General features: G+C 43.6%; 1 protein-coding gene across 1 annotated transcript; it reads left to right on the forward strand.

Moving 5' to 3' along the window:
• The first annotated feature begins 6976 nt into the window (after positions 1–6976).
• Positions 6977–7651, forward strand: LOC135100123 (uncharacterized). Its single transcript, XM_064003088.1, has one exon. It carries the CDS (start codon positions 6977–6979, stop codon positions 7649–7651), a length of 675 nt encoding a protein of 224 aa, XP_063859158.1.
• The last annotated feature ends 7731 nt before the right edge of the window (positions 7652–15382 follow it).

Consider the following 15382-nt stretch of genomic DNA (forward strand, 5'->3'; position numbering starts at 1 on the left):
TACGTTATTAAATGATAAAGAAAAATCATAAATTTTCTTTAATTCGCTGACAAGGAAAATAAAAACGTGATGAAACTAATATTTTCAGAAATCTACAACGACGAGCCTCTAAAAAAAAGGGAGACAAATAGTGTGGGCCGGCTCTAGTCATCAAGGCCCACGTCACCTTGACTTTTCAAGGTGACAATCAACACACACAGAGACAAATAACAACACTTCACAGAACAATACAAGTTTGCCTCTCTTTGACTTTACTTGAATAAAGCTGCAACAAAGGTTATGACGATAAAAAGTTACCTTAGGTTAGGTCACAAATATCATGGTGGTAACGCTTTCCGGGAAATCAGAGTTAAAAATAATATCAATACCAATTGAACAAAGAAAATGTAAATATGTTTTCTCCATAGAAGGAAAGATTATTTTATTTTATTTTATTCATTTTTTTACGTGGAAACCAAATTCGCACTAAATGAAATGTGTTACAGTAATAATTTCCAAGGACACTTTATCATAACATGCAAAATATTATTAATCTACATAACGGTAAAACACAGTAAAGGATAAATAAACTGATAAATTACAAGATCTGATATTTGTTACCTAAAAAGTCCTCAAGTGAATATTTCTGTTATTGTGGAAAGTATTTTGTAATTGCATCGTTCCTTTCTTCACTCATATATTCGTACATACAAAAGATATATACGAATAAAAAACGAACGCAAATATCATAACTAATTGTTAGGTTTCAACTGAATCTCTAAGTAAATATTTATACCACCAAGATGACACAATTATATAAAATATATGATTTCGTATCCTTCTTTTCTCTATGCATACACTAAAATAAGCACACGAAGACTGGAATACAAAAATTATAGTTTTGAAAAAGATTCTCGGTTAATCCTTAAAGGACTTTTTTCCCGGTAAGATGTTGCAATGAACATTATAGACTAAATTTACATTCTTTCTTCTTTCATATATATATACCCTAGGAAGGCAGAAAAATGAGAGACAAAAACAACACTTAGAGAAAAGGTTTAAACTAATCCTTCAATGGATAATACTACTGACACGATACCATGGAAGCACATCCTTTCTTTCCTTCATAGATTCGTAGGAAGCAGAGAGGAGAAAGGCAGGCAACAGTGACAAGTTTCGGTTGACATGGAAAAAAAAAAAAGTTTAACAGCGAGTTCCAAAATAGAGGGCACATCATGTAATGAAGCAGGTACTCACTTTCCTCCTGCACGTGTTGGGAGTGTTCACCGCGGCACCACCTGCCATCCTTTCCTGAAAATATCAAAACATCCACATAAAAAAAGTGATGCAGCTTCACTATTCTAAAAAGAGCTAAAAATTAAGCATCATAAACAGAACCACCAGAAATCCTTTACTGCATGAGTTACAACATACACATATACACATGAACAAAAAAGGAAAGAATAAATACTGAAGAAAAACACGAAATATCATAAATAAAACGTGTCAAATTCCTCCAAGCAAGAACACATGGATACATGAAAAACAACACTGAAAACAGAACACACTTGAAACGCTGAGAATGTTAAATATGCACAACAGCTGCAACAAAATAAAACGAACAAGCACAATTACATATATAACATGATCAAATAAGAAAATAAAAAGAAGCAAAAATAATAAATGTAAAGCTTCCCAACATCCAGCGGTACAAACCTAAAAACAACAGCAAGGATATACTTAGAAAATAATAAGTACCACTTCAGTTTCGCCATAAAAAGTATTCACGGCACAAAACATGAAAATCACTTTTGAGTATCTCCGCCAAGGTGGTCTGACTCATCTATTCTTCTTTTTTTATTATTGTTCAGTAACACAACACATCCACCTTCCTCCGTTTGTGGTTCTGATAACAACAACAACAACAACAACAACAACAAACATTCTCTGACTACTCCTAGTAAAATACCTGCCTTTACGTGTGGTTACTGCCAGGACATAGGATGTTCCCTATAACGTCTTACACAACAAAACAACAACAACAACAACAAAGGCTCCACAAACCACAAAGATATCGTAGTTGCTGTTGGTTCAAGATGTCACCGCTTCTTGGTAAGGATCTCATCAAAAGCAAACACCTGTAAGATCCACCCTACTTCATGCTTGTGCTGCTAACTCGTCTGGATGAAGCAATACATTTAATGTGGTACCTTTCACTGGAGCTGCCCAGTATTGTTGTGTCTACATATTTCAGTTCATGCGGTCATCTGAATACAAAAGCCTCACTGCAAAGCCAAGGTAGTATTTCGCTGACAATAATATTCCTATATACGCATTACCAAACGCATCCTATTTTTTTCAGTCCCATGGCTTACCAAACCAGTGCCAGACGCTCTTTTGATAACGTCCCGCAGGAGGCCGTCTTTCCTACCACGGTAAGACTCACACGATTTACTCATATTTTTCCTGAAACATGATGTAATGAAGCTCCAGATGTTAGGCTGGAGATGACCAGCTAATAAACAAATATATAAATAAATATCCTCATTAAAAGCATTAACAACGTGTAAGTCAATCTCCCGTCGTCTGAACACACGAGTAATCACACGTCTGATGAAGGCATGCTAATGAACACCAGGCTGACGAGCCTTTTTTTTCGCTACTCACACTTGAGACTCGCGAGCCATCGGAGTATTTAGGCCGCTTATCAACTTTTTATGCAAATATACTTTCATTTACGCTTCTCTCTCTCTCTCTCTCTCTCTCTCTCTCTCTCTCTCTCTCTCTCTCTCTCTCTCTCTCTCTCTCTCTCTCTGCGAAGCGCTTCGCAAAGTACAGTATAAAACAAGTGAAGACGGACAATCCGCGGTAGATCTGAACTGGTGACGACGAAGCAAGCTCTTCACTCCTCACTCACTTATCTGAAACGGGCGATCATCACTCACTCATTCAAATATAACGGTAAGTCTTGTGAAGTGCAGTGAATACTAAGTGTTATATTAGTGAATTGAATGAGTAAAGATAGGGCTATCAACATAGATGAGTGAGACTTCACTTATCTTCACTCACTTATATTACACAGCCAATCTTCACTCACTCACTCATATATGCAGACAGACACTATATAGAGTCTATCTCCATACAGATATACTCAGTCTTCGGCCAAGCTGCCAGGAAGACACACCATAAGACAAGACAGCCGCCACGCATCTAATACAAGCTAGGGCAGGCCCTGTTTTGTGAAACACATAGATCGAGTGTCTGGTGCAGAAAGTGTATCTTACCAATATCGTGGTGTCCGTACTGAGTGACAGAGTCCATAACCTGTGACACGTGCAAACCCCATCTCTGGCACACCACCCTAGACAACAACAAGGAAGACTCAGACTATGACTGGGAAGAACCCATTCCAACGACGACGAAGGGCTTCAAGATCTACCCGAGGACATACCTAATATGGACAAGAGCCAAACTCCCCCGGCTGTTGGAAGCACTCAGGAGCTTCCCTGGATCAGTGACTGGGACTGCGGAGTTCCTGAGCGAGTGGGAGCCAACGATCATGGTCTATCAACTGGACATTCCGAACAACTACCACATCGAAATCCAGAACGTGAGTTCGAAGGAAATAAGGGCGAAACTAGCAACTCTACTGGTAAACCTCAAGAAGCAGAACATCATCTCGCCAAGAGAAGGCGCCATATTGCAGATGCCTCACAAGACGGAAGTGTACCTGGATCTCCAAAACGAACCGGAAAATGCATTGAAAGCCCTAATAAGCGGGTACCGCTCAGACCAAGATAGATCGAGTGTCTGGTGCAAATCGCAAAGTAGCTCCGCCTACTTATTGATGATGACAATGCCTCCACGCATATACCACAAGCTTCTCCTAGCTTGTGGTATATGCGTGGAGGCTCTCTTGTGGTGTGGTCCGTTTTCTTTGCAGCTTGGCAGAAGACTGTTGTCATCTGTGTGGTGAGAGATGTTATATAGTGTTAGTTTGAGAGAGTGAGTGAAGATTTCTTTATATACTCTCTTGCGAAGCGCTTCGCAAGAGAGTATATAAAGAAACTGAAGACTGAAGAGAGTATATACCGTCTTCACTTGCCCCGAAGGGGCATTGTCATCATCAGCTTGTGGGTTGGGCTATGCGAAGCGCTTCGCATAGCCCAACCCACAAGCTGATGATGACAATGCCCCTTCGGGGCAAGTGAAGACGGTATAATATTTATACTCTCTTGCAAAGCGCTTAGCAAGAGAGTATATAAAGAAAGTGAAGACGGACAATGCTCAGTGTACCTCAAGCGGTGAAGACAGACGGTGCTAGCTCACTAGTCTTCACTCACTTGGATTACAAAGCTGATCTTCACTCAATCACTCATAAACAAAGTAAGTAACCGAATTGATTGATTGAAGATAGGGGAAATAATATATATGAGTGATGCAACACTATCTTCACATAAGTGATACACATGCAATCTTCACTCACAAACATTACACATGCAATCTTCACTCACTCTCTCAAACTAACACTATATAACATCTCTCACCACACAGATGACAACAGTCTTCTGCCAAGCTGCAAAGAAAACGGACCACACCACAAGAGAGCCTCCACGCATATACCACAAGCTAGGACAAGCTCTCTTCTGTGATATCCACAAATCCAGTGTATGGTGTAACAAATGCATACTCCTAATCACCTGGTGCACATACTGGGGAACAGAAACAATAACGTGTGAAACCTGCAAACCACACCTGTGGCACACCACACTAGACAACAACAAAGACAATTCAGACTATGAGTGGGAAGAACCCACCAATTCCGACAACGACGAAGGGCTTCAAGATCTTCCCAAGGACTTATTTGATATGGACGAGAGCCAACCTACCTCGCCTCCTCCAAGCACTCAGGAACTTCCCTGGATCAGTGACTGGGACAGCGGAGTTCCTGAGCGAATGGGAACCAGCAATAGTGGTGCATCAACTGGACCTCCCAAACAACTACCACATCGAAATTCAGAATGTGAGTTCGAAGGAAATCAGAACGAAACTAGCAGCTCTACTGATAAACCTCAAGAAGGAGAACATAATCTCCCCAAGAGAAGGCGCCATTCTCCAAACCCCGCACAAAACGGACATCTACCTAGATCTTCAAAACAACCAGGAAGCAGCGCTGAAAGCCCTCATCACAGGATACCGTTCAGACCAAGAAAACTTCTCCCTGAATTCAACAAACATTCGGACGGACCACAAAATGAAGGAATGCCTCCATCTCCCACTCCCAGTCATCTCGAAAGAAGACGAACTCCTAGCCCAAGCCTTGAAAGAATACGAAAAAACCAAGAACCCCCCTTACACCCCTGAAGAGCACTCCCCAAAAACGTCCCCATCCGGACAAACTCCAAACACTACTCCAACAGATTCAACTGGAAAACTGGGAAGAACTTCCAATGTCAACACCACCAGAAAAAGAAAACGAACCCCCGAAAGAAAAACGCAGCAAAACAGACCAAAACCTATCGACGTACGTCAAGGGTCTTCCAGCGGACAAGATCAAATGGACGCCAGGAGACTGGAAGAGAGTGAAACTGATCAACAAACACCGTTCTACACATTCGTCATCCGAGAAAGACCAGCCCCAAGACAACGAGGAAGAGCACCAGACTTCACCTGTGCGGATCACGGTGACCACTGGCACATCACGTTCCAGTCCGCAAAGAGCAACGTCCCCAGAAAACGAAACACTATCTGCATATTTTTGGGACTTGGAAGTGAAGCCTGCCTCGAAGCAAGCGCAAGCACAACTCTTATCAAAACTATCAAAAACTGGATTCTCTATCTTATCCGATACGGATTGGACAGACTTCAGTATTTTGGTACTCTGCATCCCACATTCAGAGCCATCATCAACTACTTCAAGAACAATAGAGTTACAGGAGATGACGTAGACGGACCATGTCCATACAGGTCCCACAAAAGAACAACAAGAGCAGTCCAACAACACTACAAAGACAAAGAATACGACTTCATCCATGATCTGCTGCAAGAAAAACAAGTATTCACCATAAAACAACTACTCCAACACCTCAACGAAGAAGAATTCAGAATGATGTGGATAACACTAGGAAACGGCTACAAAGAAAAAATCCGAAACATTCTACAGCATCAAAACCAAATGAAAAGACAAATCAACAACTCAAGACCAATCATGCTGCAACTCAACGATGCCTGCACATACAACCACAAAGAAGAAAACGTAGACTGGCTCTACAATCTCTTCGCAGCCAACAACATCGATGTCTCAGAATTCTTTGCATGGTTCATCATCATCGGTGACAAAAAACTACAAAAAATCAACACTTTCGTCATCAAAGGACCAACAGGAACAGGAAAAACACTGACATTGGCAACACTGCTCAACAAACTCAACACTGGGACAATCACCCGATGTGCTGACACAAACCAATTCCATCTCCAAAACCTACTTCCAAGAAACTTTGCACTCTTCGAAGAACCAAGAATTGGAGTGGCAACGGTGGACGAATACAAACTGCTTCTAGAAGGTTCCCAATTTGAAGTCAATGTCAAGAACTCTGACATGGAACAACTGCATCGTATTCCCATCTTCATATCAACAAACAGGGAGATCGACTACTGGGTACCACCAGCAGACGGACAGGCTCTCCAATCACGCTGCAAAACATTCGAACTCACCAAAGAAATAAAAGGCATGAGCGACCGGCCAATGCTTCAGACCGGGCTGGATCCCCCACCAGGACACATCTCACTGGACGACTTCCTACAAATCTACAGAGAACGGAAAGAAACAATCGACGAACATGTCAGGGTAACTCAAAAACACAATAAATGCCAATAAAAACGAAAAAAATATAACCATTCATAAACAAAAAACTCATACAAACCATTCTTCATCCACAGACCATATGCGACGCCGCCACACACGCCAATGAAGAGGGCGAAACGAGCAGCAGACACGATGGAAACTGAAGAACACGAAGAGGCCCACAACAGCAATTGGGACACAAGAGCTGACATGATTCTACCCTTCAAACAAGAATCCATCAACTGCACCATCCAACAACGTCGATACATTGAAATCGACGCCATTCCCAACTCAGAAACATGCTACTTCCTCCCACTAGACTGGGTCGAACTCTACACCAGTGGCCTCGACCTCAAAGACGCCGCAGCACCTACTGCACGATGGGCATCACTAGTGGAAATGGGAAGAAGTCACGGAATGAAAATCCACTCGGCAGGAATAACACTACACTCACTCATCCCACTACAAGACATCCTCAAAAACGAACAAGGAACACCCATTGAACAAACAACACCAAACCTCCAACCCTACTTAGAAATAATGAAAGACACTAACTACCAATTCACAAAACTCACCTTTCCTGAAGCAACCACACTAAAAGAATGGCTACAAAACCCAGTAAAAACAACTCTCTTCCCAGCAAACACTGCACCAAATCCAGAAGCACTCATCAACCTCATGGGCTCCCTGGACACGATGAAAGCCGGAGAAAGAAAAGCCTACACCATCCACGGAAGAGACGACTGCTGGTTCACGATGGGTACAACTGGACTACCTACAAGCAAAGCCCTCACCTACATACCTCAGTGGGGAGGTATCAGGAAATGAACACCACCACCAGGAGACGGAACTATCATCAACAACTTCATGAGACAAGACGAACATCACGGCATCTTCCTTCGCATGACACCTGTCAAAGACACCAACGGAGCCATCATGAAGTTCAGGGCAAGAATCAACATGGATCTCCACTTCAACTTCTCCGTGCGCATGCCTGCCCAAGGAGCCCCGGGACGAGCAACACAAACAGCATGCTACCAGCAACATCTTCAAGTAATGCAACACCAAACAGGATACACCATGTACACTGTAAACCATGCTTTCTAATATAATAAAAAATATGTACTCACTCTAATATTAAGATTATATATACTCTCACGCTTATGTTTCGCTATTAATTCGCGCACAAAAACATGGTGCAATCGCGTTAAGGACACGTTCCAAACATGTTGTATAACCAATGTAACCCAACCTATAGCCCAAAAAATAAAACACAAAACGTATGGCACGCTTTTATTCACCATATGAATAAATGTAAGACTACACTAAGTCCTCACTCACAAACATTACACATGGGATCTTCACTCAATCACTCGGAAAATTACCCCCCACATTGTCCGTCTTCACTTGCCCCGAAGGGGCATTGTCATCATCAACTTGTGGGTTGGGCTATGCGAAGCGCTTCGCATAGCCCAACCCACAAGCTGATGATGACAATGCCCCTTCGGGGCAAGTGAAGACGGATCTCCGTCTTCACTTTCTTTATATACTCTCTTGCGAAGCGCTTCGCAAGAGAGTATATAAAGAAAGTGAAGACGGACAGTGCTCAGTGTACCTCAAGCGGTGAAGACAGACGGTGCTAGCTCACTAGTCTTCACTCACTTGTCTCAAACTGGTGATCATCACTCACTCACTCCTAAAAAACAGTAAGTAAAGTGAATTGAAGTGAAGTGTAGTCATATAGAAATGAATTGATTGAGTGAAGATAGGGGCATTGACTTTAATGAGTGATACCCAACAAGTCTTCACTCACAAATATTACACACCCAATCTTCACTCACTCACTCACATACAACAGCACTATAAAGAGTCTATCTCCACACAGATGTCCTCAGTCTTCGGCCAAGCTGCAAAGAAGACACACCATAAGACAAGAGAGTCTCCACGCATCTACTACAAGCTTGGGCAGGCTCTGTTTTGTGAAACACATAGATCCAGTGTATGGTGCAGCAAGTGTATCTTACCCATATCGTTGTGTCCATATTGGGAAACTGAACATATAACCTGTGAAACCTGCAAACCACACCTGTGGCACACCACACTAGACAACAACAAAGACAATTCAGACTATGAGTGGGAAGAACCCACCAATTCCGACAACGACGAAGGGCTTCAAGATCTTCCCAAGGACTTATTTGATATGGACGAGAGCCAACCTACCTCGCCTCCTCCAAGCACTCAGGAACTTCCCTGGATCAGTGACTGGGACAGCGGAGTTCCTGAGCGAATGGGAACCAGCAATAGTGGTGTATCAACTGGACATCCCGAACAACTACCACATCGAAGGTGTGGTAGTGTGGTAGAAGCGCTTCGCAAAGTGTATATAAAACAAGTGTAGACGGACAATGGGCAGTGTATCTCAAGTTGTGAAGACAGACGGTGCTAGCTCACTAGTACTCACTCACTTGTCTCAGAGCGGTGATCATCACTCACTCACTCCTGAAAAACGTAAGTAAAGTGAATTGATTGAAGTGTGATATCCGACATATTAAGTGAATTGAATGAGTGAAGATAGGGCCATTGACTTTAATGAGTGATACCCACATTATCTTCACTCACAAACATTACAACCCCAATCTTCACATATGCACTTGCTACACCATACACTTGATCGGTGTATGTCACAGAACAGGGCTTGTCCAAGTTTGTAGTAGATGCGCGGGGGCTGTCTGGTCTTATGGTGTGTCTTCTTTGGAGCTTGCCGGAAGACTGAGGCCATCTGTATGGAGACAGTATCTATATAGTGTCTGTATATGAGTGAGTGAGTGAAGATAGGGCCACTAATATTTGTGAGTGAAGACTATTTGGGTATCACTCATCGAAGTTAATGCCCCTATCTTCACTCACTCAATTCACTTAATTTGTTGGATATTTCGCTTCAATCAAGTCACTTTACTTACGTTTTTCAGGAATGAGTGAGTGAAGTTCACCGCTCTGAGACAAGTGAGTGAGGACTAGTGAGCTAGCACCGTCTGCCTTCACAACTTGAGATATACTGCCTATTGTCCGTCTTCACTTGTTTTATATACCTCTTTGCGAAGCGCTTCGCAAAGAGGTATATAAAACAAGTGAAGACGGACAATAAGCAGTATATCTCAAGTTGTGAAGGCAGACGGTGCTAGCTCACTAGTCCTCACTCACTTGTCTCAGAGCGGTGAACTTCACTCACTCATTCCTGAAAAACGTAAGTAAAGTGACTTGATTGAAGCGAAATATCCAACAAATTAAGTGAATTGAGTGAGTGAAGATAGGGGCATGAACTTCGATGAGTGATACCCAAATAGTCTTCACTCACAAATATTAGTGGCCCTATCTTCACTCACTCACTCATATACAGACACTATATAGATACTGTCTCCATACAGATGGCCTCAGTCTTCCGGCAAGCTCCAAAGAAGACACACCATAAGACCAGACAGCCCCCGCGCATCTACTACAAACTTGGACAAGCCCTGTTCTGTGACATACACCGATCAAGTGTATGGTGTAGCAAGTGCATATTACCAATAGCGTGGTGCCCGTACTGGGAAACTAAGAAAATAACCTGTGAAACCTGCAAACCACACCTCTGGCACAACACCCTTGACAACAACAAGGACGACTCAGACTATGAGTGGGAACAACCCACCCATTCCGACAACGACGAAGGGCTTCAAGATCTTTCCCAGGACTTATCTAATATGGACGAGAGCCAACCTACCTCGCCTCCTCCAAGCACTCAGGAGCTTCCCTGGATCAGTGACTGGGACAGCGGAGTTCCTGAGCGAATGGGAACCAACGATCATGGTCTATCAGCTGGAAATACCGAACAATTACCACATAGAAATCCAGAATGTGAGTTCCAAGGAAGTGCGAACGAAACTGGCGAATCTACTGATAAGCCTCAAGAACGAGAACATCATCTCGCCAAGAGAAGGCGCCATTCTCCAGACACCACACAAAACCAACGTGTACCTGGACCTCCAAAACAACCAACAGGAAGCACTGAAAGCCCTCATCACAGGCTACCGCTCAGACCAAGAAACCTTCTCCATGAATTCAACGAACATTCGGACGGACCACAAAATGAAGGAAATACTCCACCTACCACTCCCACTCATCTCGAAAGAAGACGAACTCCTAGCCCAAGCCTTGACAGAATACGAAAAACCAAGAACCCCCCTTACACCCCTGAAGAGCACTCCCCAGAAGCGACCACATCCGGACAAACTGGAGAAACTGCTGAAACAAATTCAACTGGAAAACTGGGAGGAACTTCCAATGTCAACACCACCAGAAAAAGAAAACGAACCCCCGAAAGAAAAACGTCGCAAAACAGACCAAAACCTATCGACGTACGTCAAAGGTCTTCCAGCGGACAAGACCAAATGGACGCCAGGAGACTGGAAGAGAGTGAAACTGATCAACAAACACCGTTCTACACATTCGTCATCAGAGAACGACCAGCACCAAGACAACGAGGAAGAGCACCAGACTTCACCATTGCGGATCACGGTGACCACTGGCACATCACGTTCCAGTCCGCCAAGAGCAACGTCCCCAGAAAACGAGGAACAATCTGCAAATTTCTGGGACTTGGAAGTGAGGCCTGCCTCGAAGCCAGTGCAAGCACAACTCTTATCAAAACTATCAAAAACTGGATTCTCTATCTTATCCGATACGGACTGGATAGACTTCAGTATTTTGGTTCTCTTCATCCCACATTCAGATCCATCATCAACTACTTCAAAAACAATAGAATTACAGGAGACGACGTAGACGGACCATGTCCATACATGTCAGAAAAACGAAAGACAAGAGCAGTTCAACAACAATTCAAAGACAAAGAATACGACTTCATCCACAACATGCTTCAAGAAAAACAAGTCTACACCATCAAACAACTTCTCCAACAACTCAACGAAGAAGAATTCAGAGTCATGTGGATCACACTAGGCAACGGATACAAAGAAAAAATCCGAAACATACTCCAACACCAAAACCAAATGAAAAGACAGCACAACAACTCAAGACCAATCATGCTACAACTCAACGATGCATGTACCTACAATCACAAAGAAGAAAACGTAGACTGGCTATACAACCTCTTCGCAGCCAACAACATCGACATTGCAGAATTCTTCGCCTGGTTCATAGTCATCGGAGACAAGAAACTGCAAAAAATCAACACATTTGTGCTAAAAGGACCCACTGGAACAGGCAAAACATTGACATTGGCAACACTGCTCAACAAACTCAACACTGGAACAATCACAAGATGTGCTGACACTTCGTCCGTCTACGTCGTCTCCTGTAATTCTATTGTTTTTGAAGTAGTTGATGATGGATCTGAATGTGGGATGCAGAGAACCAAAATACTGAAGTCTATCCAGTCCGTATCGGATAAGATAGAGAATCCAGTTTTTGATAGTTTTGATAAGAGTTGTGCTTGCACTGGCTTCGAGGCAGGCCTCACTTCCAAGTCCCAGAAATTTGCAGATTGTTCCTCGTTTTCTGGGGACGTTGCTCTTGGCGGACTGGAACGTGATGTGCCAGTGGTCACCGTGATCCGCAATGGTGAAGTCTGGTGCTCTTCCTCGTTGTCTTGGTGCTGGTCGTTCTCTGATGACGAATGTGTAGAACGGTGTTTGTTGATCAGTTTCACTCTCTTCCAGTCTCCTGGCGTCCATTTGGTCTTGTCCGCTGGAAGACCTTTGACGTACGTCGATAGGTTTTGGTCTGTTTTGCGACGTTTTTCTTTCGGGGGTTCGTTTTCTTTTTCTGGTGGTGTTGACATTGGAAGTTCCTCCCAGTTTTCCAGTTGAATTTGTTTCAGCAGTTTCTCCAGTTTGTCCGGATGTGGTCGCTTCTGGGGAGTACTCTTCAGGGGTGTAAGGGGGGTTCTTGGATTTTCGTATTCTGTCAAGGCTTGGGCTAGGAGTTCGTCTTCTTTCGAGATGAGTGGGAGTGGTAGGTGGAGTATTTCCTTCATTTTGTGGTCCGTCCGAATGTTCGTTGAATTCATGGAGAAGGTTTCTTGGTCTGAGCGGTAGCCTGTGATGAGGGCTTTCAGTGCTTCCTGTTGGTTGTTTTGGAGGTCCAGGTACACGTTGGTTTTGTGTGGTGTCTGGAGAATGGCGCCTTCTCTTGGCGAGATGATGTTCTCGTTCTTGAGGCTTATCAGTAGATTCGCCAGTTTCGTTCGCACTTCCTTGGAACTCACATTCTGGATTTCTATGTGGTAATTGTTCGGTATTTCCAGCTGATAGACCATGATCGTTGGTTCCCATTCGCTCAGGAACTCCGCTGTCCCAGTCACTGATCCAGGGAAGCTCCTGAGTGCTTGGAGGAGGCGAGGTAGGTTGGCTCTCGTCCATATTAGATAAGTCCTGGGAAAGATCTTGAAGCCCTTCGTCGTTGTCGGAATGGGTGGGTTGTTCCCACTCATAGTCTGAGTCGTCCTTGTTGTTGTCAAGGGTGTTGTGCCAGAGGTGTGGTTTGCAGGTTTCACAGGTTATTTTCTTAGTTTCCCAGTACGGGCACCACGCTATTGGTAATATGCACTTGCTACACCATACACTTGATCGGTGTATGTCACAGAACAGGGCTTGTCCAAGTTTGTAGTAGATGCGCGGGGGCTGTCTGGTCTTATGGTGTGTCTTCTTTGGAGCTTGCCGGAAGACTGAGGCCATCTGTATGGAGACAGTATCTATATAGTGTCTGTATATGAGTGAGTGAGTGAAGATAGGGCCACTAATATTTGTGAGTGAAGACTATTTGGGTATCACTCATCGAAGTTAATGCCCCTATCTTCACTCACTCAATTCACTTAATTTGTTGGATATTTCGCTTCAATCAAGTCACTTTACTTACGTTTTTCAGGAATGAGTGAGTGAAGTTCACCGCTCTGAGACAAGTGAGTGAGGACTAGTGAGCTAGCACCGTCTGCCTTCACAACTTGAGATATACTGCTTATTGTCCGTCTTCACTTGTTTTATATACCTCTTTGCGAAGCGCTTCGCAAAGAGGTATATAAAACAAATGAAGACGGACAATAGGCAGTATATCTCAAGTTGTGAAGACAGACGGTGCTAGCTCACTAGTCCTCACTCACTTGTCTCAGAGCGGTGAACTTCACTCACTCATTCCTGAAAAACGTAAGTAAAGTGAATTGATTGAAGCGAAATATCCAACAAATTAAGTGAATTGAGTGAGTGAAGATAGGGCCATTGACTTTAATGAGTGATACCCAAATAGTCTTCACTCACAAATATTAGTGGCCCTATCTTCACTCACTCACTCATATACAGACACTATATAGATACTGTCTCCATACAGATGGCCTCAGTCTTCCGGCAAGCTCCAAAGAAGACACACCATAAGACCAGACAGCCCCCGCGCATCTACTACAAACTTGGACAAGCCCTGTTCTGTGACATACACCGATCAAGTGTATGGTGTAGCAAGTGCATATTACCAATAGCGTGGTGTTCTTACTGGGAAACTAAGAAAATAACCTGTGAAACCTGCAAACCACACCTCTGGCACAACACCCTTGACAACAACAGGGATGATTCAGACTATGAGTGGGAAGAACCCACCCATTCCGACGACGACGAAGGGCTTCAAGATCTTTCCCAGGACATACCGAATATGGACGAGAGCCAACCTACCTCGCCTCCTCCAAGCACTCAGGAGCTTCCCTGGATCAGTGACTGGGACAGCGGAGTTCCTGAGCGAATGGGAACTGACGATCATGGTCTATCAGCTGGAACTTCCGAACAACTACCACATAGAAATCCAGAATGTGAGTTCCAAGGAAGTAAGGACGAAACTGGCGAGTCTTCTGATAAACCTCAAAAAAGAAAACATCATCTCGCCAAGAGAAGGCGCTACTCTCCAGACACCACACAAGACCAACATCTACCTGGACCTCCAGAACAACCAACAGGAAGCATTGAAAGCCCTCATCACAGGGTACCGCTCAGACCAAGAAACCTTCTCAATGAATTCAACAAACATTCGGATGGATCACAAGATGAAGGAAGTACTCCACCTCCCACTCCCACTCATCTCCAAAGAAGACGAACTCTTAGCCCAAGCCTTGACAGAATACGAAAAACCAAGAACCCCCCTTACACCCCTGAAGAGTACTCCCCAGAAACGTCCCCATCCGGACAAAGTGGAGAAACTTCTGAGGCAAATTCAACTGGAAAACTGTTGGGCTAGGAGTTCGTCTTCTTTGGAGATGAGTGGGAGTGGGAGGTGGAGTACTTCCTTCATCTTGTGATCCATCCGAATGTTTGTTGAATTCATTGTCCGTCTTCACTTTCTTTATATACTCTCTTGCTAAGCGCTTTGCAAGAGAGTATAAATATTATACCGTCTTCACTTGCCCCGAAGGGGCATTGTCATCATTGAATTCATTGTCCGTCTTCACTTTCTTTATATACTCTCTTGCTAAGCGCTTTGCAAGAGAGTATAAATATTATACCGTCTTCACTTGCCCCGAAGGGGCAT

This window comes from Scylla paramamosain, chromosome 4 (genome assembly GCF_035594125.1).
Source record: "Scylla paramamosain isolate STU-SP2022 chromosome 4, ASM3559412v1, whole genome shotgun sequence".
Taxonomy (NCBI): Eukaryota; Metazoa; Arthropoda; class Malacostraca; order Decapoda; family Portunidae; genus Scylla; species Scylla paramamosain.